The following is a 26,002-nucleotide window of genomic DNA, read 5'->3' on the forward strand; positions in this document are numbered from 1 at the left end:
TCTAATATGCATAGAGTTTATTTAGTACTTAAGTTCTACAGTCAGAACGCAGTTTACTAGTGATTTTAACTTGCAGTTAGATGTCTAAAAGAAATGTCTAAAATTCAATAGTTTCAGTACAATGTACACCCAAAGCCAGACCAGGCAATACCAAGACTCTTGGTTAGTTCAAGAAGGTTCATATGCAAGTAGAAAATTATATCCCATTCTTTAGTAAAAGGGACCATTACACTACTAAAGGTGCACAGTTTGGAATAAAAACATTAGTCAGTGAATTTTTACTCCATTCTTTTGAGTAAGACTCCCATTATTTCCATTGCTTTCAGCGCTACACGCACTTAAAGTACTTTTTTCCCCAAAAAGCATCCCATTTGTTTTCAACTCCAGATACCTAGGACTGTAAGGGTATCAATTTGACAGCTTCATTTTTGCAATGCAGGTTTGAAATAAGTTTAAACCACATCCTTTGTGGAAAGTCTTTAGTATACAGTTGCCTGCACTGTGCATCTTTAACATGTAATAAGCTATTAGACACACTGACCTCGTTATATTTTTATTATTGCCATGTACTGTATTTTGCTAGCTTCATCACTGCCTTAGTAAAATTTTGTTTACAAGGACACAGTCATCAAGGTAAACAGACACAAACGTGCATCTCTCCCTAAGCTTATACTTAATAAAGCAATTTATTTTGCACATACAGTGGTAACCCAGTATTCTTTTTCTCCATGTAGAATTCTTAGACCAATTATGTTTTCTCAGAAGATTAACAATAATTTTGCACCTGAAAGCTGGTAAATCCATCATGTAAAAATAGTAGTACGCAATGGAATTTTTCCAAAGATCTTTTCATTTTGTTCCCTGTTTTAACAAAAAGTCCCAAACCAGTAGTCTAAAATAACCCTTTGAGTTCTAAGTTTCAGAAATCCCAGGGCATTGTCACTGAAGGCAATATTCTACTCCAACTGCTGAGAAAACATGCTGTATGCCTGCCGATCCAAGTGAGTGCCCGTTTATTACAGAAGATATGTCTTAAGGCACTCAAAGGGTTAATTATGTTTCTTTTTAAGCATAATAAGGCTCCCCATCCAAATAGTTTCTTGTTAATTGTGTATCACTTCATAGAAAGTAGCAGCAAGACAGTGCCTTCATTACTGGATGGCACAAAGCCATGTTATGTTTAAGTTACTTAAACACGATATGGCAGTTAAAGTGTGGTTCTACTCTAGAAAAAAAAAAAAAAACAAAGGGAGGAATTCAGAAGCAGTCATTAAACATTTCTGTAATTTTTGCTTAGCATTGTCTCCACGACAAAGCTGTTTATCTTAAAATAATGCTTGCCCTGGGACCCGAATGTTAAAAATGACCCACTAAAAGATTCAGTACTTAAGATATACCCGTTCATCCAGCTTAAATACCGTGCTCCTGAAAAGCATGAGAAGCTGGAAGGAAGCATCAGCTTATTCCACTAAGCAGACAGAGTTGTCAATGTGCCCATCACTCCTTTATACAGTATTATTTTTGAAGAGTAGAACTGCACTTTTATAGGAGAATGTAATAGAAAAGACATTTTATTTCTAACTAGTTGTGCTTAACTCTAAGAAGCTGGTAACATTAGAAAAACAGCTATTTATATTCATTACTTGTTAATGAAGCATTTCTAAAAGTTCTGAACATACCACATATATATATGCAAATATATATATATTTAAACTTAAATTCAGAATGCAGAAATACCTAAAGAAACCACGCTTTACAGTATCAAAATTATAAATCCAAATGTAAGCACACATATTTAAAGACACCATACCTTCTGCTGAAATGAGCTCATCTTACATCTTAGCCCTTAGAGCAGCATGTACATAATACGCTGTCCTAGTGTTTTACCTTTACCCCCTGCAACTCTTACTCAGCAATTTTGTACACTATACTGTAGCATGGTACGATGAAATCCCTACCATTCCAGCAATAAAGTCATCAAAACAGCTTACACCATATTTGTCCACTGTAAACCACTGTAAATAGCAAAATAAACCTATAAACTGATGAAATGCTTTAAAATTAAAAGCAAAAAACAAGTGATCCTTTGCACAGGTTTACTTCTACATCCTATTCTTTGAAGATTTTCTCTGACCGATACTACAAAGAAGCTGCCCATTTATCCAGAATATTAATGTAAATGTTTCCCTAATACTGCATGTAACAGCAGCTTGATAATATTTAACAGAATGGAAAGCTCCGATCCATTGAGCTCATTCTACAAAAAGCTTTAAATATGAAAAGCCAATTTTAAGCAGTTTCTTTATCAAAATAAAGCCATTCACAGGCAGATGTTTGATTTTGGTAAATAAACCAAGTATACTTTTGTTACTGATCTTTACACAAAGCTTTACCAAAAATTTGATAGATACAGCAAACTGAATGTTTAAGAGACTTACATTATCAAAGGAAAGAAAAAAATTAACCAGCTTTTAAAAATTAAGATAAATACTATGACATCAGTTCTGGTATAAGTTATTTAGCTAAGCTAGCATGCTCATTGTCAGCAAGAAGGCAGAAGCAGAAGAGAGGTAAAAAAAAAAGGGGAATGGCTGAGAGCCTGTATGTGAAAAGAGATTCAAGTATAGGCCTGAGGTGACAAGGAAACGGGAAAGGAGAAAAAAAGCCAACGTTAACAGAGAAAAGGAAGGGCACAGCCAAAAGAAACAAACTGAACCCATACCAGTGCTTTGAGTATGGTGGCCGTAGGTTAGGTACGCGATTAAGCTGCACAGCATTTTGCAATGGAGTGAAATATTTTCCTAGTGTTTTTACAGACAAAGCCAGTATTAAAATAAATTTCCAAAACTGCTGGTTTATCTTTTAAGCCAGGAATACAGACTTCATTGAAAAGCCTTTCAAAGCCATTCCCGTTTATGGGCCCCAATTAGAAAACAATGAAAAAGAACACAACCCCCCTAAAGATTAATGTTTAACAAACAGGCTTAACAGTGGTTTTAAGTAGCAAGATATTTTAGGGCCAGTTATTAGCAGCCCTGACACAGTGGGAACTTAGACTGGCCCTGCTGACTTCAGATCTACACCTACTTTTAGGCTCCTCTTTTTTAAAATAGCATTGTAGGTATAGACCCCATGTTTTGCCTGTAATCCAATTCCATAAGCATCCCAAACTCTCTCCCTCCTTGCTACCAGTCTAAAATTCCTGACACGAAATTCTATTCCTTGGCAAAATTACTGACTTTGAGTTATTACACTATATCAATGTATGCATTGCATGACTTTTAACAGGTCTTGAGCGCTTTCTGCCCTCGCCACATTCTTGGTTGTGTCCCTTCCAGGAAGAAGCCTGACCTTTGATGTTCATTCTTTACAGCCTTTCGCTACAGAAGTTTTACCTCTGCTGCACTTCCATCCAGCCATTACATCCTTTTCTTCATTCTTAAAGCTAAAGTGCCTGAACATTATAGTCTTAGACATAACACTCTAACACTTCAGAATTACGGGGGTCAGAATAAAATGGCAGTCAAACTGAAAACCTGTTAATTCTTTTCGATATCAAGAAACCTGCATTCACCCAGTCTAAAGTTGCTCTCTGCATTTAGGCCTTTTTTTTTTTAAATTACTGTTTTTAATAAAATTAACCATCTTTAAACTTGTCCCTGTTCAGTTTCATTGGTAAACTGCAGTGCACAATTACAGCCCCATTTTTGTTTTGTTAGTCAAAGTATTCCTCTAATGCAAACAACACTATCAACTTGAGAGAGTCTGTGTCTCCTCTCTGGTGAAAGGATTGGTTATTTATGGTATACTGAATTAATCCTTAAGCTTAGAAACTTTTGTCTTAGCTCCCTTATTATTATTTTTTGAACACAAAGTAATTATTGCCTCTTGATGTCCAGATAGTTTTGGAAATTATCAGTTTAATAACTAATGGCTAAAATCAGGACAGATTTATGTTATGGCAAGTGAGTCATGCTGTCCCCTAAAATTCAGTATATGGACAGATTAAATAAAAGATCCAGTCTGTGGAAAAGGAATATGCAGCATCATTCTTCTGTGCCCTTTACTGTAAGGTAGTTACAAAACCAGACAGAAAATGGTAGAAACAAAGGTCAACACACTGCAAAGTTTCAGCTGTCAGCGTTTACTCCAGTTCCCCCTCTCTGAAAATCTTAAAGGAAAAGCAAATGACAACATGATCTCATTCATTGGTGCTAGTTTTATATCAGATACCCAAACCACTTAGAATATTCTATTTCTAACAAGACTTTTTAGTACAGAGATATGGTAAATATGTAGGAGCATATTATGTGCTCCAGCACGGATGGCTATCTTTAACACGGTGCAAAGCTATCTGGTGTCAATAGATACAGGGAGCTACGTTTTCTCTAAGTTCTACTGAAAAGTTCATCTTCATTTACACTCTAGGTCAAGAAATTGCATTTTAAACTGGACTGCTTTCAAAGATGCAACACTACTATAACTGTTCAACCCGTTAGTAACTAGTCTAACCTTTTACCTGCAGTAAATTTATCAATTAACTGCACAGTTACTTGAAATATCTGTTTTAAGTTTTCATTTTATATTTAGCCCAAAATATTTCCTATTACTTCACACATACTACTCCAAATAAGAAAAAGTACTTGCAAAAGATACTTATCTATCAGTTATTGTCAACATCTCTAGCTTAGAAGAAAACACCTAATGAGATGTTTGGCTATTACTGTGTAATTTAAAACACATTTCTACCAAAACCAACTCCAAAACATCAGTGCATTTACTTTAAATAATTATTAACATGTACTGAACAAATGAGTTTACTCCCCATATTCATGGTGTTAATTTAGAAAGGAGACTAAAAGCGGTTAAGAAATTTTCCCTAAGAAATGGCTAGTTTTCTTTTTCAAACTCCCGATTGCTACAACTCAGCTTTTGTGGGAAAGTTTGCTTTTTTCTAGACGACACTTGACAAGCTGGTTGCAGTCTCCTGTATCCTTCAAGCATTCCATCAGAGCTGTATCATAACAGCAGTGGTAATTCAGTAGTAACTGCATTCATGTCCACTGAAAGGTAACAGTCCTACCATCAGTTCTTTAAGCCAAGGTTTTAGCGTCAGAAAAGGCTTCCCTCACTGTTTTGATCTATTAGTTAAGGTGGAGTATATAACTGTATAGCAGAATACCCTCAGTAACACGTAACCTCATGTTTTAGCACCGAAGGAGATATCCATCCTACAGAATGCGAGCTCTGAATTTGTAATCAATATGTACGAGGCATGATGAAAAGTGTTACAAGTATAAAAAGTATAATATGAACTTGAATTTCACATTTAAAAGCTTGGGGTTTAGGCAGAAAAATATGGTCTTATATGTCATTCACCACAACGGGGCTATTTTTATAAACCATAGTTGTTTTCAAATTAACATCAAATTCACTGTTTAAAACAGCCAGAATTAGCATAAAAGAGGCTGGCATACATATGTCTTCGGGGAAGTTGTAAAAGCACCACTAAAAAAACCCAAAACACCTTTCTCATCTTCTAAGATTGTGATCTACTAAAGAGATCTTTTAACTTCCCCCCTATACACACATATATAAAAACACACACACACAGAATTAAATACATATACACATGAATTGCTATCAGTTCCTGTTCCAAAGTGATAAGATATTCACTAGCGTTCTCCTTATTTACTCACACTCCTAGTATGAGACTAAATTAAAAGAAAAAAAAAAAATCCAGTTCCAATCACTTCCTAAACAAGATTTTGAGAACATGAAGGAGACAACTGTACATTTCATAAAAGTTCTTAAGAATTGGTCACTATAAACTGGAGGTAGTTTTGAAAAATGTTAGCTTGAATTAATTTATGAAATCAGAAGTAATGTTAATCTACAAAAGATTTTAAAAAAGTAAATACGCTCCTGTTAGGAAGATTGTTTCTGTATCATTGAACATGTTCTTTTGGGGAAAAAAAACCATAGCTTTTTGTTTCTGGTTGTTACCACTCAGCTTCAAGAGCAGGCCAAGACACATGCACTCGGTGATCTTCCTCACTGAAAGTGTGCTGATGCTTCCTCAAGTTGTAACATGGACTGAATGCAGCTTCCCAGCCATTTCCAAGGTCTTTTTCTATTAAAACCAGTTTTTAGAGCTTCCTGTAAAGCATATTAATTCTAAAATAGTGCTTCTGAAACGGCATTGTACAGAAACTGCCCCTCAATTTACCTAAAGAGAGTTATGCTTTACTCCTGAAAACTGAGATGATAATCTGGATAAAAAAGATTAGTATGAGCTCTTCCTTTCAGTTTTATCAGTATAAAATTTCACGGGGTGGCTTTTATACTGTGTCACAGTCACATGGTCTCACACGTCCCAGAAAATACTTCTTTTGTAGATGTGAAGTGTAACAATGGCAACTGTTGAACCTTAGTAGTTTAAAATACAGAGATTAAAAAAAGCTCAAAGAAAAATCTCTCTCAAAGATGCTGTTAAACTGACATTATTTAAAATACTAAAGCCGCTCTCTTTTCCTGCCCCATCTTAAGTAATTCATCAATTTATTCTTGCAAACAAGCATTCCACAGCAATGGGGTGGGTGGGGGGGAATTAAAAATCTCTCAGTATTTATAAACTATTATAAATGAAATTAATTTATGTCTTGAGTAACCCTGTAGCTACTTTTAGCAAACTTCCCACTGTTAATTTAAATTGTGTGCAACAGGAAAAAAGAGAAAAGAGATTTCTCATCTGCTTTTCTTGTTTTCCCTTCACAAAAAGGTAACATTCCAATATGTATATGATGTGCCATGTTCTAATAAAGTATATTTGGCTGGGAGGTCCCAGGGTGAAGTCTGTTGCCAGCAATGGACCCACTGGGAAGAGCAGATGTCTAGAAAATTAAATCAAATCCAAAGTGAAGTTTCGAATAACATCCAAAGCTCCTGCATCAAAGCCACATATATCCAACATGCCTCTGTCATCTGGATCTGCGATCGTAAAGCCGTTTGAGGTCATTCCACAAACAATCAGTTTAGCAGGAATACCCATTTTCTAGAGGAAAGAGGGGAAAAAAAATTCAGAACGCACATATACAGTAACTTAAACATGCCAGAGGACCAAGTTTTGCTATCCTGCTTGCATAAACCGCTGTCTGAATAGCCGTACTGATAGAAAGTAGACATGCCATAACCAGAATTGCAGACTCCTTGTTAATACTGTACTTAACTGCAGAAGATATTCTTAAATAAATGGAAATAATTACAGTGAGGTATATTAGCACAACTTTCCTGCAATAATAAGATTCATAACTTCAAATGCAAGGATTGCATTGGCTATTCTGCAGTTCATTTGGAGAGAAAACTTCCAATAAAAGTAATCTAATAGGAGTCAAAGAGTGCATTTTTGTCTAAGGCAAAGATTTCCAAACGTTGGTTGAACAACTACAATTGTGGCCTGGACAGTTCTGCTAAATGAGCTGAATCAGCAGGTTAGTAACCTGTAAGGTAAAGCAAGCAAGTGGCTGGAGGTCTAGAGTACAGGAACTCTTTCTTTAACGAACAAATTTAGGAATGTAAACTAATCTCAACTAAGAAAACTAAAACATGGTGGGCAAGTTAAAGATTTTTGGCATTAAGTTCAGCTGGGTGGACATGATAAGAAGATTAACGTCCATACATACATGCTTGCCAATAAGTATTTTTTGTAGTTTAAAAAATAGTTCCTTTAAGACATAAAAGATTGCCCATATAAGAGTTTCTAATAGCAATGTACTTGGAGAAGGTATTTTTCTTAGTTCTATTTTAAAATTACACAGCTACACAGCTTAGAGTAGCCCCTTTAAAACATCATGAGCTTTCTTCACAAGATACTATCAGCCCATCTTACTGACACCTTCCCTGCAGGCTTGTCTTCATTACTTCATTTAAACTTTGTGGTATCTAACTGCAGATATCAAAGTTTAATTTAATTCTGTGAGCCAAATTTAATTCTGTAAGAACAATAAAAAAACCTTATTCAATCAAGTATATATAGAATGCAGAAATCCATATATTCCCTGAATACAAAACACATTTTCATTGATATTGCAGTACACTTAGCAGGGTAGGATAATCAACTGTTTAACAATTCAGTGGTTTTAAATACACGTAATTAGTGCAGTGTGTTCACTAATTCTGCCTAACTGCACAATGTATCAGGTTTTAACAATATATAATTATTTGCTGAAAAAAGCCACAACTACTTCAGTCTCTAGAACATTTTTAGAGCTGGTATTTATTTTGTACAGTATTCACCAACTATAAACAGTTCAGAAGCATATTTACCTCTCTGTACTCTCTAAGAGCAGTTGCAGGATGAGTATTTCCAGTGAAGGTCTCATTATCAGTAAATACAATGAAGACATCAGCAGCTGTCTGAGTTTTTTGAGCCCATATCATTGGAAGGGAACAATCAGTAGTACCCACTGGAATCTTGCAAGAAAAAAAAAAAATATACATGCAATTAATACAGAAGTTAGTAAACCATGGAAAAATTACTTTTATGTAAGCTTCATGTTTTATCACACACAGAGGCTTCTTTGTTAAACAACAAGCCACTTACTCATTTCAGTTTTGTCCAGAGGTTTATTTGATTATTCTAATATTCTTTTCAAACTATCTCGTTGGGACCTAGCTGCCATTTTAAATTGCAATGTTTAATGTCGAGCACTTGAAATAATGACACTTGCTGGACTTTAAATAGGAAAGAAAAAAAAAATCCAGTGTTTTACTATACAGATACAAACTAAGAGCACTAGAGTTGATTAGGAAGAAAATACAATGTAACTACGGAGACATCTAAACTCTGACAGTAGCAATAGCTATTTCTGATTTTTTTTTTTTTTTTTTTTTTTTTACATACTTCATACATTTTCACTAATACTTGAGGTAACGTCATATCAGCCGTCACTGGACAAGGGACCATTTCATGTGAAAAGGCAACGATATGGGAATCCTTCTCAGTACGTGCTACAACCTGATAAAGAGGAAGACAAAAATAATTCAGTTACATTATTCAGAATGTTTAACATCTGAATGAAGGCACTGCCCACCAAACACACAATATGACACATCCTTTTGTATTTAGGTTACCACAGCTCCTCACATGAACTAATGCTTCACTCTACACTTTAAACATTCTGTAATACTAGTGGCAAATCAACTTTGCAAAAATCAGAACTAAAAAACTGCTCTAATTATTGTAATTAAAGATACTTCAATATTTCTTCTCTTCCCTCTGACATACAACACTAAACATTTTTAAACACCAATGACAGTTCAACTCCTCTATAATACAAAAACACAACAAGCTTTAAAATAAGAAATTGAGGGGAAAGTGACTGTGATACAAAGGCCATATTGATAACTCAAATGCACACAACAATTACTGCAAAATTTCTTAACCCAATCTGTATCATTCTATTAATACTTCTGACAAAAATTGAAATGTATTTACAGCTAAGGTAAGTAAAAAAGCAGCCTTGACCACTTGATTTATACTGGAAACCAACTTCTTGACATTGATCCTTCTGAATTTGGTTGCCAGTAGCTTTAAGCATCTGGTCTACCAGTGAGGCAGAAGGTCACATATTCTGTATCAAAGAATATTTTCTTCTGATTCCTAAGCAGCTTTAGAGCACCTCTGCATCAAAAGCGCAGCTCAAGCTGCAAATATTTATTAAAAAAAAAAAAACAACAAAAAAAACCCCAACCCCCCCCCCCAAAAAAAAGGACTTTAAGGCCTCACCATGCACATAGCTGCTGCAACTGTGCTAGCATTGAGCACACTGCCCAAAACTTTTTGTGTCATTGATGCACTGACATCAACTGCAAGTACGAAGCGTTTTCCTGTTGGTTCAACTGTCTAAAACAAAAAAAAGAAAAAGAAAATAGGTACACATAATTAATACATTAATTTCCTCTTCAGTTTTCAACCCTAGAAGTGGAGCTTTTTATTCTTTCTGAGGTAACATTAGGACAATAATGTTGCCAAAAGCTGAATATGTCATGAATTCCAATTCTTTGTTTAATAAAATCCCAATTCCTAAGGTTTTTGTCATAAAGTTTCAGAATTGTTATCTACCCAACAACTTTTCTTCATCATTTCATAAGCTTTCAGAAAACAACAAATTGGAGAACTGTATTACCTTGAAAGTTTTGTAAAACGAGGCATCTAAAGCTTCTAAAATGTCTTCATCAGGACGCCACCAAAGCTTCCCTCTGCTTCCATGTCCAGCTTTATAGCTTTCTATTGCAACCAAAATATGGAATGGATGTATTCTGCCCTACAAGCAGAAGAAATCAACAGCAAGTTTTTTGAAAATCAGAGCTCCTTAAAAAAAAGTAACAAACTGAAACTTAAAATAAGAACTTACTACAAAAATCTCTGGTTTAGTATATTGTTACTTGAAATTTGTTAACTTTTAAGAGTCCATGCAGTCTTTAAGGAGCTGCTGTACAAACTGATAGTTGTCAGTTACTGGTAATGAACCTAATTCCCTTTCCAGAATCCTGCAATGAATTCCAAATGTTATCTTATGCCATCACCAGAACTCTGGTGAAATTTCACAGCTCTATCTGTGATTGTCCAGTGCTATTTTCTGTCACAGGCTTCAAGTAAGAGAAAGTCCCCATCTTGCTGAAGAGAAAGGAGTCAAACCAGGAAAAGAACAAACTTAAAACTAGGTTTTTATCAAATACAGTAAAACTGGAGAAAGAAACTATTTTCAGAACACAGCATTCATTTTCTTCTTACAGTAAAGAAGACAGTCCAAACATTTTCTTTTCTTTTCTCCTTTCCCTACATAAAACCAAATCAATGGCTGCTGCAAACTAAGTATTCTAAACCACACCTTTGATTTGCTGACTTATCAACATTTTATCTTTTTCCTCAAGGGGAGTTTCAGTCATTGATCACTACCAGCAGCACACCTAATCAAATCTGAATGCCTGCCCATTGTCTTTCTTCCATCAAGGTATTGTGCCACCACCTTTTCTCTCCCTTCTCCAGTGCCTCTGTAACTATGTATGATTAAAGAAGAAACCAGAAAAAGGGAAGACCAGTGATATGGGGAATAGAAAAGACCTACTGCTGTTCTTCACAGTTCAACTATGGTCTTGAAGAAGTTAAGTGTTCTGATTTTAGCCTCTCCAACTCACAAAACTACTTGTCTTCTCCATCTCGCATTACATTCCTGGAAATTTTTATCTTCTTTTGGGGAAGCCTCTTTTTCCTCTTTATTTTCTTACCTCTGATGGGTAGTAAAGCAATCTGAAAGGAGAAAGTCTCCTTGTTCCATCTTCTTTTTCCTCACACCTACGCTAGTTTCTTCATTCACGTCCTAAGATCCTACACAAGCAAATTCCACTCACTTTTTAAGCTTGTATTGCTGATTCTAAATTACAAGACTCAGAAGTAATGAATGAACCCAACTGGCAAAACTTTCCATAACCCTAATATAACAAAATATTCTAGCTGTCAATATACTTAATTCGTAGAGAAGTTTTAGAAACACAGGGAAGGGGGGGAGGAGCTGTCAAATAGGGAACTAATTCTTGGGGGGGGGGGAAAAAAAAAAAAAAAAAAAAAAAGGGGCAGGTATTCCACTGCAGTTTTCTAAAAGAATAAACTATATCTTTCCTACAAAAAACATTCCTTTTATTTTGTAAAGAGGTTGCCTGAAGAAACACAGTTTAGGAAGAGATTAAAAACCACCAAGGCTGGCACTAATTATGACAAAGGTCTTACCTTTTTTAGCAGTTTCTCATTTCTCAGTCTTTCACATACTATTGCCACTTCTGAACCTCGCGGTTCAAGCACCGAATTTGCTGTCAGCTTTCCCAAATTTCTCAACAACAGAGCAATGGACATCTCCTTCAGCAATGCCTTCCAAACCTATGATCAAAGAAAGAGAGAAAAAAAAAAAAAAGATGAGATTCCCAAGCTACAAGAACTGACATTTGTACATTACATAAGTGTATTTTAAAATAAACATACAAGTTATATGAAGATTTTCAGTATTTTAGATCAGCTATTTTGGTAACTATCTTGAAAAGCAGCATAAGGGATATTGGTTATGGAAATCTAGACTCAAGACTCTGAAAAGTGTTACTCTAAAGAGAATACAAAGCTGATGTTTACCTACCTCTTTAGATTTCAGATGGTTTGTCAGGAGATGCTCTCTAACTAGACCATATTCCTCTACTAAATGAATAACTTCCAATTCATCTTTTGTGCGTTTTACTTTCTCCACAGCCTCCAGATACTTCAAGAGTTTTTCAGTCTCAGCAGAAACTGCTTTGTCTTTATAAGCCTCTTGGACATCTTTCCACCCTTTGGTAATATATTTAGTGACTACAGCAATTCCTATTGAAAAGAAAAATATTTTCCAAGCAGGATTACCATCTTTACATTGGCATTTATCATTTTAGCAAGCAAATGACTTAGCAGGGCTCCTTCTCAGACCTGCCAACCAGCTATAGAAAAAGGTCAGCCACACACAGCTTAGAGCAGTAGTTTTAATCACTGTACTATTCCCTTAGAAGAAGCCTAACATATCTGAAACTAACAGATCTTTCCAAATAACAAGGAAGTGTTAATTCATCATTTGTAAGCAAATAGGAACAAACTGAGGGAATTGTATCACTTTATCTTCTCTTGATGTAAGGAAGAAAAAGAAGGAACAAACTCTGTTTACCTTGAAGATAAACAGGTCAATTTCTGATATGACCACTCACATTTTTAAGGTGCAGTTTACAGGATACTATCACCAAGAAATTATCAGTCTACAATGGTATTTGGGTTTCCAAAATAGCTCCACAGTAAAAGGTTTAAAACACAGTTATTTTCAGGTAAATAAAAATTTATTACCTTCACTGGCAGGTTTTAGGTGGGACAACCTCAGAAGATCTTTATGAGACCAACCACTTCTTTGTTTATATTTTGTAACTGCTAAAGCAACAGCCATGCCATTCTTCCCATTGTACCAATCTGCAACTGCTTTCCTCAGTGCACGGCCCCACATGCCACATTTCATGCCCTCCTTCAGATCTTTCTTAAATTGGATGAAAGTAAAGAGATGGGTTGGTATGCAACACACCTCAGGAACAGCTTTAAATGCCGCTTGTTTCGTTTTTGCATCAGAACACTGTGAGCAAATTGCAAGCGCAAAAAGCAGGGGCTCCTGTTTTGCTGCTCTGCCTTCTTGACTAAAAGTCTTTATTTCTTGAACAACTTCACCACCTCTACCCTCTTCAATCAGTCTTTTTAAAGCTTCCGCATTTTCAAAGCCCAGCTTCTGCTCCTTGATGCAGTAAGTACCACCTTCTGAGCCAAAACACAAGAAACGCTGCAGTCGAGTCATATCGGTGACATGCCACACATAACCACTGTCAGAGTTCGGCACCTGCTTTTCATCCAGGAGTTGCACTTGGGTTTCCTCGTCCTCCATTGTTTACACCTCAAAGAACTCTGCTGAAAGGATAATAAAGTTTATTAAGAGCTATTGTGAAAACTTGGCAACACTACTCTTTTATCACTACTTAGCAAACTAATCTTATCTATACACCTATCTGCCTTTGTAAATTTAAGAAAGAGTGTAATAACTTTCTTAATTTTTTACTTAATTTTTACAGTAATTGTACTCTAAGAGTGTAATAACACATATCAATTAGCAGAAAAGAAAGCAACAAACAAAAATCTCTGAGCTACAACGGTGACAAATTTATTTCCTTAAAACAAACTACTTAAAACCCAGTAAGTGGCACACAGAAAACGTATCTGGTGTGATGCCCTTTTGCTACTAATATATTACACCACTTTCTTAGGCAGATTTTTGGATTGCTAAACTGCCCTACTCTATTTTGCTGAAGAAATGGTAACACTGACCAACTGAAGAAACATGATGCTAAAGAAGTAAAATACTGAAAAACTGTTTAGTCAGATGACTTTGTGAGAGTTTGAATATGGTGGGTTTCAGTGAGGCTTAGACAAGATCTTTTTAACAACCAACAGTAGCTCAAGAAAAGATTGTATTTATTATTTGTATTTTTTTTATTTTATTATATTTTGTATTTATATATTTGTCCTCAAATAGTCTACTGTTTCAAGCGAGATCCAAGAAAACATGCAGACATAACAACAAATTCTGTACTGTTTCACATTTGAAGTTAAAAAGCAAAAACAGCACAAAAATTCACAGTCTTTCAGGTCTTTACGATTTATACACTTTTGAGCTGCAAGAGAGTTTGGCTGTAATATTTGTAGGCAACAACACTACCCTTGCTTGGAGAACACCCAGCATGGTAAAAATACTGTAACAATTAAACTGAAATAAATGCAGATTAACTGAAATCAGCAGGGTAAGGAGAAGAAAATTCATCATCAATACTATCTCCAAAGCATTAATATGACAACAATAAATTCAGTTTTCTCAATTCACACTGAACAATTAAAAAAGCAATAAACAGCACCAAGAGGTCCATTAAAAGAAAAAAAACAACCAACCAATAATCCGCTCTATCAAACTGCATATAGATCTTAAAATATGCACACTAAAATCTGAGCATGCAAAATGACACTTCAAAGAAATCCTCTTAACGACTTAAGTAGTGCAGATACCTACTTTTGACATGCTTGTTTGGATAGCCATTTTGCTTCATTTACCAGGATAAGGTAGCACAAATAAACGTCACTAATGCAGACAGATGGGGTTTTTCCGCCAGTTTAGGTAACTAGCACACTGATTTACAAACCACTTCTCTTACTTTTTCTTTGACACGGAATCTTCCTTTCTCTGCAAATGACTAGAAGTGTGCCCTTGTCCTCCATTCTTGCCTATCTGCAGTGATGTGCTGTCTGCATCCAGAATTAAATTATAAATAATCATCAGTGCCTCCATTATATGCTGCTAAAATCACAAAAATAGAAGTCATATGTGGGCACCTGGTTTAAAAATGCAAGTTTCAGTTAAAACTTCACTAAGAAATACCTTTCATTGTATTATTCAGAGCACCAGGGCCCAGCTATTTTTCTTAGTATTTAAAAATTCTAACCATGTTTCCTGCCAAACCAATTTAAATACACATCATGGTTGAGCTGACTTCTTCACTGACATCTGAGGCATCCAAATACACTGAAAATAACAAGGGTGGTATGTGCAATGCATGAATACCATACCAGTACATTTTAATGTCTAAATGCATTTTATGTCAGTGCAGTTCAATAAGCTTCATTAAACAGTACGTAACATTTCATAGTAAACCTACACAACCCAAACAAAAAAAATAATCCTGAAATCATGGTCAGCATCCATTAGTTCCTTTATCAGCAAAAAATGGTATGTGGAAAGGTACTGAAAAACACCATTACCTTGAAACAAAAATAAGGATGGGAAGCATAAAGGATCATGCATGAGTAATGAGATCTCCATATATATGAAAACCCGAGAGTAATTTCTTGTTTCGTCTTTCATACCCCTGCTATAATAAATATTACTACATTAAAATAAGACTAATTGGAACAACTCTTTTTCAGTATGGATTATCAAGACTTAAACTGAACTGGAAGGATCATGCCTTCAGTTAAAGCATTTCCTATCTCACTTTGCTGATTATATTAAGAAATACCAACACTACTTTGAACATTAGATTTTTTTTCTGACATTTTTCCACTTGCACAGGTTCCATCTGATATTCCATTTTAATTTTCACTTGGAGATTCTCACTTGCCTTCACATGCTTAGTTTTATAGTCACTAATACAAATTACCTACCACTCTTACCACCACCCTGAGTGGGAACAAAACCTAAATGAAATAATTATAGCATTCCTAAAATTACAAATAACATTTATCTAGTTTGAAATCTAGATTTATCAGTATTTCCATCAAAGGGATCATTCTGAAAGGCAAACAGTTCAGTACTTCGTTGGTACACGTGAATATGCAGTGTAATGTCAACTGTGTCATATTAAAGAAGCTTAGAGCTAACCATCAGAGAAAAAATTCTCCTACTGCACTTCTCTATTAAACCATATAACAAACCTAACTTACGCATGTTAATAATGGATAATTTTTACATTTAGTGTTGTATGGACTCATTGCACTGAAAAGAGGTATGTGCTAGCACCCACAGGCTTCTGACAAAACACCGGTGTTAAAAGACAGGAGCACCCATAGCCTTCTGACACAAACATGTTATTTTAAAAGATAGTTGTTGTAAATGTACACTTCTAGTTATTCTAAAGCTTAGCTCTTTAATTTGCCTTCTTCGGAATATATGATAAACTATAAAAACAGGTGCTGTTCCGATTTCCACCTTTTGCAAAGCTTCATCTTCACTCAGACCTCAAAGTCTTCTTTCTCAGATAAGAACACAGTACTTCACCATGGAATGAATCACCTGCAGTCCTTACCCCATTAAAAATGCCTACGACAAGTCTTCTGAAGCCTTTATTATTGTTACTACTGCCTTCTGATAAGCATTCTAGGATGTAAACCAGACTTATCTTAAATGGCTTATTGCTGCCTCAGGGATTTAAAGAGAGCTTCAAACCAACTCTATGAACTGTAAATTCTTTAAAATACATTTATACTTTAAAAATTACCCTTGAGAACTGCAACAGCTGACGCAAACCAGTAATTTCGCTGCCAAACAGCAACACTAGAAGTATCAAATTTAAACTTCACTAAGACCTACTGGAAAAGCACTTATTCAGTGTTGAACTATTTAAATCACATTGGCCATTTCTAACTCCTGTTTTGTATTTTAACCTCACAAGTTCCCAAAGCTATTCCCTCCCTCTAACCAGTCCCTCTTCTCTGCCCAGACCTCAACCTTAATTTCTGCTTTAACACCTGTATAACATAGACAGCTTTCACCCTTGCAAATGGGTAAATGCAAATACACACTTAACATATGCTTTACCATAACCCTACTCTTCATCTGCTGAGCTGCAGCAGTGAACTTGAATTTCAAACACTCATGGAGGATTCATCAATTATGTTCTGGCTCCATAAGCATTTCCAATCTCTCAGCTACTTGAATGCAAACACAATGTGAAAAACCTTTAAAGTCACAGACTAGATACTCTATAATGAAAATTGCTGAACTAAAATTCACAGTTGCTCAACCATTATTAATGAGAGAACACTAAGCCAATTTGGGTTTATATTCCAAACAGCATACAAATTAATCTAAAAGTAAAATTTGGCTTTGACTGGTCTGAAACAGCCTACACAACAATTTCATCTTGATTGGTAAGTCAGTATCTTTATGTTGCTGTACCATAACATGATAGTTTTCTAACTTAACCTCTGTTATTTCCTATGACTTTTACAATCCAGACCTACTTTTCTTAAGAAAAGTCTTAGAAGTTTCAGTTACATATTAAAAAACATACAAAATACACAAAGCTTTAACAGAACTACAGGTTCTAGCTTAAGTCCTTAAATTTAACTGCTACGTTAACCATGACAAATCAAACTTTGTAGTGAAAACACATGGAATTAAACTCTAAGTTCAGATATTTTATGAAAAAAAGTGCATTGACATTGTAAGGACAGCACTTCGAGTTGCCTTCAAATACTTCATCATAGACACTTTGCTCAGCGAGAAACTGCATTCTCCCACTCAGCTCTCAAAATTTTGTACAAGCATCAGACCAACGACTGCGAAGAACATCTTGTAGGCCACCGAGCGGAGACTGCGACCATCGTGCCCAGCTGCAGCAGAACAGCCCCGCAGCACAGCAGGGCCCTGACAGCAACCCCGGCCCCGCACTCCCGCACACGGGGTCTGCAGGCGGGCAGGGACGCCGGGGCACCTTCTAGGCCCCGAGCGGCACGGTGGCAGCACCGAACACACCGGCCTGCACACGCCTGCCCGAGAAACGCTACCACAGTGTGCCGAGAAGTCTGTCTGCTTAAAAACCGAACTGCCCAGAGGGCCAGGGGCGCTGAGCGGGCGGAACCGAGCGGGGCGGGGCACAGCCGAGGGGGCCCCGACCACCGCGCGCCCGTCCGCAGCGCCCGCCAGGCCGCGCCGCCCCGCCCCCCCCCCGGCGCCCCTTAATCCCCCCGGCGCCCAGTGGCCATTTACAGCGCCAGCCCCCGCCACCCGCACCGGGCCCGCCCGCGGCCCCCGGCCGGCGGAGGGCGGCAGCCCTCACCCGCGGCGGGGCCAGGCCGGCCCCCCCGCCCACAGCGCTGCCCGGGCGGCGCGACTTGCCTGCGAGGCGCGGGCCGGGGCGGGCCGCGGGGCAGGGCCTGCGCGGCCGGGCCTGCGCGGCCTCCGGCACCGAGCGGCGGCGCGGCCGCAGGGAGCGGCGGGTCCGCCCGGCGATGGCGGGGGGAGGGCAGGCGGGGCGGCGGCGGAGCCGGCTCCAGGCGCGGCGAGCAAGCAGGGCGGCTCCGGCTCCAGCCGCCAGCGGCTCCGCGTCTCCCCCAGCCCCGCCCCGCCGGCGCCCTGACAGCATCGCCGGGACCCGGATGGGGCCGCGCCCACTGCCCTCCGCGCCCGCACGCCGGTGCCCGGATGAAGCCGCGCCGCCGACCCGGCACCGCTGCCTGCCGCGCCGCGGGGAGGGGTGCGGGCAGGAGTGCCTTCCCGCCGCCGCCTTTCGGGAGCGGGGCCGCAAGGCGGAGGTGCGGCCCCTCCGCGGCCGGGGCGGTGCTGCCGGCGGCTGCCCCGGATCCAGTCCCCGCCGCCGCTTCCTGCTCCCGCCCCGCCTCACCATAGAGATGACAGGCGCGGCGTGGGCCGCGGGGCCTGCCGGGAAGGGAGCGGCGTGCTTCGGCCTCGCAGCGTAACCGGCCGGCGGCGGCGCCGAGCCTGAGGGAGCGCGCGGGCCGCCGCCATGTCGGGAGGCAGCAGCGCTGGCGAGTGGTGCCTCATGGAGAGCGACCCGGGTGTCTTCACGGAGCTTATCAAGGGCTTCGGTGAGGGAGGAGCGAGTGGGGCCGGGCGGGCGGGACTCCGAGGCCGCGGCTCCGCCGGTGGTTGCGGCCGTCCCCGCGCGGGTGCCGGCCCGGCCCGCTGCCCGGCTCCCCGCTGGGCCGGGCTGGGCTGGGCTGGGCTGGGCTGAACGCGGCCGGGTGGGGAAGGGGCCGCGGCGGCGGTGGGGAGGCTGGGGCCGGGGACCGGTGCCCCGCCAGCTCCCACAGCAGCGCCCTGCCCGCGCTCCCGCACCCCTGCGGCAGCTGGGCGGGAGCCAGCGCCGTCCCTTGTGACCTCTGCGCCGCTGCCCCGGCTGCGCCCGCCGCTCCCCACTGGCCGCGCCGCCCTGCCTGAGGGGAGCGGGGAGTGCCGGGCGGCGCGGTCGGGTCCCTCCCGCCGCTCGGGGCGGGCGTGCGGCGCTGCCGGCCCTCGGTGAGCACGTGGGGGGGCGGCGTGGGCAGGGGGCTGAGCGCGGTGCGCCGTGTGGCCGCTGGCGCGGCGGCCGAGACCGAGCTGAGCCGGGGTGCTGGGCGGTGGGCTGGGCGGCCTGCGGGGGCGCTGCTCGGGCTGTTAGACTGTAAGCGTTGTGTTGAATTGCGTTTCATGTCTTTGGCGTTAGTGTGGTTATGCGGTTATCACGACAGATAAGTCTCCACAGGATTTTGGCCAAAGCAGCAGAACGATTTTATTCTAGGTTACATTGATCTGTCATTTCTGTGACGCCTTTTTCTCCCAACTGAAGTCCAGGCACGCTTCCCCTTTTGCGTTTTGATTTAGCTTGTAGATCCATCTTCCACACACTAAGCGTTTGAACTTTTCAGTCTCTGTATTACACAAATGTCTTGCTTGAGTGTGTAGTTTACAGTGTTTTCAGTTTATTGCCATGGGTCTCTTGCTGAAGACAGATGTTTGAAGTCCAGCTTTAGACCAGCTGGTGTCTTTAAAATGGTATTACTTTCAGTGGAGCAAAGGATGTGAGGTGACCAAAGGCACATTGATCTCCTTTGATTCCTTTAAATGCAGCTGTGTTACAAAGACAACATCACCATGCACAGGATAAATACTTTCTCTTGAACTGCATTGTTTGGGGTTTTAATGAAAATGCATTAAAGCCTGTGAATAGACACTTCCATAACCTGGGTGTGCAAGTTGTAAATGTTCCCATCGTTCTTTCATTTGTCTGTCTTTATGGCTGCATCCCTTTTAAATGGGCTAGATGAGGAAACCTCTATTTTTCCTTGTTACAGGTTGTAGAGGAGCACAAGTTGAAGAAATATGGAGTTTGGAACCAGAGAACTTTGAAAAATTGAAGTAAGGCGCATCTCTCATCTGCATGGTTTTTATTCACGTTTCTCTGAAGTCACTGAAATAATGTGTACTAAACTCAGGTGGTTTTTTGGTGGCATTTAGTTTGGTTTTTGTTTTTCTTCAGTTTCCGCAGAAGCTCCTAGCAATTAAAGTTACTTTTTATTAATGCCTTGGTACTTAAGCTAGCTTTTCTTGTTTTGAAAAGAGATGCTAGTAGCAGCTAGAATGTGAAAATAGATTTCTAATGATTTGGTCATTGGCTTGTATTACATTCTTTGCCATATTCTTTGAGAAACCTCTGTTCCTTGCTTTATCTTTCTCCCTCACATTACATGATACTGCGTCTGTTGCATTAAATTAATTTACTGTACTATGCACTTTTGTAACTAGTTTTTCCTGCAGAACCACTTCCATATGTAGGTGAAGGCAAATAGTCTTGTTATAACTGACAGTGATATATGGAACAGTTCTGCCCTCATTAGGCAATATTAATTATCTTACCATTTTTGTCCATGATGCATTAAGTGTTATCTGTATTCACATAACAGATTTTCAGAGAGAAATGTTGTCTAACCCAGAACATACTCTATTCCTGTGTGGATATCCTACACTAGGGTAATTACATTTTCTGAAAGATTAGCAATCATTACAGAAGACATAGTTTTAGAATTTATGTCTGACTGAAGATATTTGACAATGACACCTGAATGGCGGAAATGTTACTTGAGAAGTGGTTTATTTGCTGCCTGCACTGTGTATTTCATATGATACTTCATCAGAACATTGCCTGTTGCTTTCATAAAGTAACAGCTTTGCTTGCTTGTACTGTCAGATGTATATCTTCCTAGTTTTGAGTGATAGCCAGCTTCCATCCTTCCCATGCACATGTACAAGTACAATATTTTGACGTAAATACTAAGAGTTAAAGGATATAATAGCCTGTAGCATTTTTCAAATTCCCTCATTGGACCCACTGCTTAAAAAGACATCTTGGACTTCTGGTCAGAGTTTAGGAAAAGCTTCTTATGCGGTTCAGTGGTATGTTTACCTTTTGTAGATAAACTGTTGTGGCATCTTTGTGGCAGTGACCTTAAATTCCAGTTGATTGATGAGTAAGTTTTTGCTTTAATGTAGCCACAGATTTTGTAAGAACTGTTTCCTTTACTAATAATTTTTTGTTTTGTGGAAATACTAAATACAGTGTAATGTGCAGTAAAAGCTGTTTATTATGCAAGACAGGCAGTCTGAAAAGCAAAACACAATTTTAGTAGAAAACTGGTTTTCTCTTACTTCTCAGAGAGATAACTCAAAGCATTAAGTTTCACAAAAGCTTCGCTTACTATATTTAATTTATGCCTAAAAGGATTACCAAAACTTTAGTGTCAATCATATACAACGGCTGGAACATGTTTTGATAGCTGCTTATCACAAGCAAATTCAAATGAATGTTGTATGACAGTAATAGTTAAAGTAACCAAAAAAGGGGTGCTGACTTATAAAAGTTACTACGTGTCAGTTTAGACTGGGATTATTTAACATATGCAGAAAGAACCCTGAAGTGTGTTCTGCCGAATTAAGAGACCACATTTGAAAATTTCAGTGCAAATTCCCTGTGTTTACAAAGAAATTACTGTACCAGCATACAGTTAAATTGTAGCAGGGATTTCTGGCTTTGATACTTTTCCTAAGTACATGTGACTTTTTTTTTTTTTTTCCTATCAATTTTATTTTTTAGGCCAGTGCACGGATTAATTTTCCTCTTCAAGTGGCAGCCTGGAGAGGAACCAGCAGGTTCTGTTGTTCAGGATTCTAGACTGGATACAATATTTTTTGCTAAACAGGTATGGCAAGTTCAGTATCTTTCCTTAGATATGTCATGAAGCGTAGCTTTCAGTACTGAAAAATAAGTGATCTCTTTGTTCATATGTACACAAAAATTAAGATTTTCACAAGGTGAAAAAAACTTTACAGATTCCGTGAGAGAGGGAACTGTGTATTAAAAGATGATTAACAAAGCAAATCAGATTGATTTCTCAAGTCAGACAAAAATATCATCAGTTATGGAAGAGTAAAGCTCTTACTTATTTGTCAGCCATCTCCTTTAAGAGTAACTAACTCTTCTGTGCAATAAAGAATTACTTCTCAGCAGAAAGCAAATGTGTTTGGTTTTGGTTTGTTTGTTTGTTTGTTTTTTTGAAACCACTTTCAACAAATTCTAAGAAGAAATGTTCATTTTGGTCCACTCTTTATTTCTTGTGTTTCTCAAATGCTCTGCAGCCAGGACAGTGTAACTCTGGAATACTTTAAGAGTTTGCAGACCATTTTGTCATGGGAGTTTTAAGTATTTAAATCAGAAGGGTGAGTTTAAATTAGAAATTACAGGAAAAATTGTTAATGCAATCTGTGCGTTTTATTAGATACCAAGTAGTACTAAAATTTTGTTTTAGCTTTGACAGGCTGCTGTATGTTTGTTTGCAAGCAAGAAAAACAAGAGAAAGTAATCAGAGTGAAAGTAGGAGTACTTAATAAATGGTTTTAGCTCTTTTTCAAGACCTGCTTCACAAACGATGATAAATGTAACAGTACAACCTGTGTTAAGTCTACATGTATTAATTAGAAAGCATTCATATCAAAGGGCAAATTATTAGGTTTTCTGTGAAAACTGACACATTAGACTGGTTTGAGGATTTTTTGTTGGGTTTTTCCTTTTTTTCTTTTTCTCTGCCCCACCCTCCACCCCCAATGCTGAAGTGTTTTGTATGTAAATTTAGGGCTATAAAGTAGTCTCGACACACTTCCAGCTAAAAGTTTAGGAATACGCAAAACAATGGAAACATTAGGTGCCTCTGTAGCTCTTCTGGCTACTCTGTACACGTGCTTCTGTTGCGCAGGTAATAATCTTGAATTTGTTCCTTTTATAATCACCTTACTGTTTCATGCTATTGTAGATGACTTTATTCCTTTTTCTGGGGGTACTGTTTTCTTCATTCTTTACCTACTGCAACTTTTGAGTCCTCCGAGCAGTGTCCCCCATTCTTACAATACAGTGATCAGCAGTATTTTGCCAAATGTCTTTATAACTTAATAGATCTGACAGATGCTGGTTTAGGTTGTGATTTCTACCTAACCAAACATACTGTTACTGAACATTAGGCTGTGGCTACAAAATAGCCTTGATGCAAAGAACCTCAGGGAAAAGCCTTGATAAAACTCTCAAAGGGTAGTTCTGTGGCAAGAGGAAATTGCTCTGATGTGAATGTAGACAGTTTTTTTAAAGACAAAGGCAGATGTACCCTCAGTCAAGGGATTTCATCTATCTTGTTTCCTGTGAGTAGATGAGGTTCTTCCAGAACTGCTGTTCTTATGTATGCTGAAAAGTTTCCAAACATTTGTCTGCTTGCGTCACTGCTTCTGCCTTTTTTTTTTCCCCCCTCCCCACTTGTTTTTGAAGCATGACACTGTGTTTAAAAACAAGAAGCTAAGAGGAGCTGCTTTGAGTTTTAAGTTGGGTTTGCAGAATGTACGTCAGAAAATTTGGATAAAATTAGACTTGCTGACAAAAACAGAAAATTAAAGGCTAGCAATAAAAAGTTGTCTTTATTTTGTAGCTTGCTTTGAAATATTCATGTATTACTGTTTTCTTAAGTTTGAAACTTATGTGGAGATGTAGAAACTTTCTAATCTTCCTCCTCCTTCATCTGCTGCTTTTAAGGAAGATGTCCATGACTGACTCTCAAGAATTCATTAATTTTAGCATGGAAAGCAATTTCTAGAAGTGTTCCTGCTGCTTTTAAGGAAGATGTCCATGACTGACTCTCAAGAATTCATTAATTTTAGCATGGAAAGCAATTTCTAGAAGTGTTCCTGCTGCTTTAAAATAGCAGTACCTAGTTATGCCACTTGATGGCATGAAATATATGTTTCAAATATATGTTTGCGATGAGTTTAAAAGTAGAATATCTTTTCCGTGGTTTAGTGTTGTCTGTTAGTCAAGTGCAGTCAGTGGCTTAGCAAAACCAAAATACTTCTTGTAGACATATATATGCTTGTGTTTCATGTCAGTTCAGTTTTGCCTGGACTGAGGTATTGTGACAGAACTAGTGAAAATAGTCACAAAGAAATTAAAATTAAAAGTTAACATAAATGAAAGAAACTGGTTTTGATATTTTGGGAGGATTTGTAATACCAGTTTAGCTCTGGTGACTTTCTTACTGGAGGAAGTTAGCCTGAATTAAGAGATCCAACTTGACTGGCCTTGATTTCAGGACTTACAGTGTTTTCTCAAGCAAATGGCTGATCTGGTCACTTGATGAGAGCAGGATGTCTTGGTCCTCCCAACCTGTCTCCTTTTGACTTCATGGTTCTGTTCCACTTTTGCAATGGCTCAGCTGCTCATTGAATTTCCGTAAGCCAGTGCAGCTCATCAACCAGCAGTTTTCTGTAGATGCTCTGTCTATATTTTCTGGGCTGGTCTCTTGCCATGTTACGACATGTATTTGTTCAGTTGAGTCTGTACAGGTCAAAACCAGTAAAAGGTAAGTGAGAGAGAAAAGGAATTTCTTTATAGCAATGCTGAGGTTATTGCATTTCTTGAAACCGCAGTCTATGAATCCTTCTGGGTCACTCAGGAGCACAAGGGAAGTCGAGCATTAATATTAAGTATTTCTGTTGTAAAATAGCAAGTCCTCCCAGTTATCGTACAAGTGGTCTTGTGTACCTTTTTTATTTTTTGTATGCATGTTTTAAGTCCAATTTTATGGTGGCTTTGAGGATGGGGTTTCGTTATCTTTCAATACTTTTTTTCAGCTGTCAAGACTTTTTTTCTTAATTACAAAAGTAACGAGTAAAATGATTATATGTCACTTTGTAGGCTGAAACCCCAGAACAAATTATTTGTTTTCTGGGTTAGCAAAATTTTTATGACATTTAAGATAATTGGTGTATTGATCTGTATCTTCAAAACTGACATGACACTGGAGCCCTAAGAACCTCAAGAACTCTGCCTCTTTCCTTTCCCATGCATTTTCTTCTTTTAAATTTTACCACCTAGAGAAGTCTGGTACAATCTGTTTTACTGCAGAGAAGTTTCAAAGTGTCTTTCTGAATCCTATATGAGGGAGACTAAGTAACTGTTAATATGTAACAATTTAGATCGGGGAATAAATTATGCTATTACAGGATGGCTCTATTTCTGTTTAATTAAATATTCCATATTAAACTGTTTCATTTTTGCGGGAGGGAGGGGCACAACTTTAGTTAGATGTAAAAGGCTACAGATCTCAAACTGTCTAGCAAAACACTTAAAGTTGCATTAGGAAACGCAGTTTGGGTAAGAAACTTGGGTGTGCTCACATTTTACTCGTACCCACTTTCATAGCGATGTTGTAGTTGAATTCCAAATAGCAAGTAGATCTTAGTCATAGTTAAATCACGAGTATGTTGGGGGGGTTGAATTCTAACGTCCGTCTGGTATGCATGCGTATTAAAGGATTTTTTTTCTTAATGGTCACTTTTATGTGCACTCATGTTAAATTTGGCCTCCCTGTTATGCCTAGGTATGATTTGGTCCTCTATTTGAGGCCACAGAACTCTGGATGATCTTACATACCCTTTGAGCTAGGATACCTAGGCACAATGAGGTGAGTTAAGGATACAATTTCAGCCTTAACTCTGAATTTCCTGATTTCTGTGTTGCTTAAGTAGGCCCTTGCTGTTATTTT

The 26,002-nt window shown here is 38.8% G+C and overlaps 2 protein-coding genes across 10 annotated transcripts in view; one reads left to right on the plus strand and one right to left on the minus strand.

Annotated features, from left to right (window-relative positions):
- RO60 (Ro60, Y RNA binding protein) lies at nucleotides 1–18,892 on the minus strand. Of its 7 annotated transcripts, none has more exons than XM_080406971.1 (9): nucleotides 18,772–18,892; nucleotides 12,911–13,513; nucleotides 12,186–12,406; nucleotides 11,789–11,935; nucleotides 10,188–10,325; nucleotides 9,788–9,904; nucleotides 8,903–9,016; nucleotides 8,326–8,472; nucleotides 1–7,054 (listed from the first exon to the last, which is right to left on the minus strand). In XM_080406971.1, the coding sequence occupies exons 2-9, from the start codon at nucleotides 13,488–13,490 to the stop codon at nucleotides 6,902–6,904; spliced, it is 1,617 nt and encodes a 538-aa protein (XP_080263097.1). In that variant the 5' UTR covers nucleotides 13,491–13,513; nucleotides 18,772–18,892; the 3' UTR covers nucleotides 1–6,901. The 7 variants fall into 7 exon arrangements, 6 of the variants coding, with proteins under 6 accessions (XP_080263097.1, XP_080263098.1, XP_080263095.1 ...); XM_080406972.1 differs by having other exon boundaries at nucleotides 12,911–13,510; nucleotides 18,772–18,886; XM_080406969.1 differs by lacking the exon at nucleotides 18,772–18,892 and adding an exon at nucleotides 18,267–18,420.
- The window catches only part of UCHL5 (ubiquitin C-terminal hydrolase L5), a 19,573-nt gene continuing 12,411 nt past the window's right edge, over nucleotides 18,841–26,002 (plus strand). For 2 of the 3 annotated variants that reach the window (XM_080406979.1, XM_080406980.1), the window contains exons 1-3: nucleotides 18,841–18,976; nucleotides 20,222–20,285; nucleotides 22,018–22,123. In XM_080406979.1, the coding sequence (XP_080263105.1) occupies nucleotides 18,895–18,976; nucleotides 20,222–20,285; nucleotides 22,018–22,123 (252 nt within the window). In that variant the 5' untranslated portion in view covers nucleotides 18,841–18,894. Of the gene's footprint in view, nucleotides 18,977–20,221; nucleotides 20,286–22,017; nucleotides 22,124–25,837; nucleotides 25,922–26,002 lie in introns of those variants that run through there. The other variant, XM_080406981.1, reaches the window with a different exon arrangement.

The sequence above is a fragment of the Falco punctatus genome (genome assembly GCF_963210335.1).
Source record: "Falco punctatus genome assembly, chromosome: 11".
Classification (NCBI taxonomy): Eukaryota; Metazoa; Chordata; class Aves; order Falconiformes; family Falconidae; genus Falco; species Falco punctatus.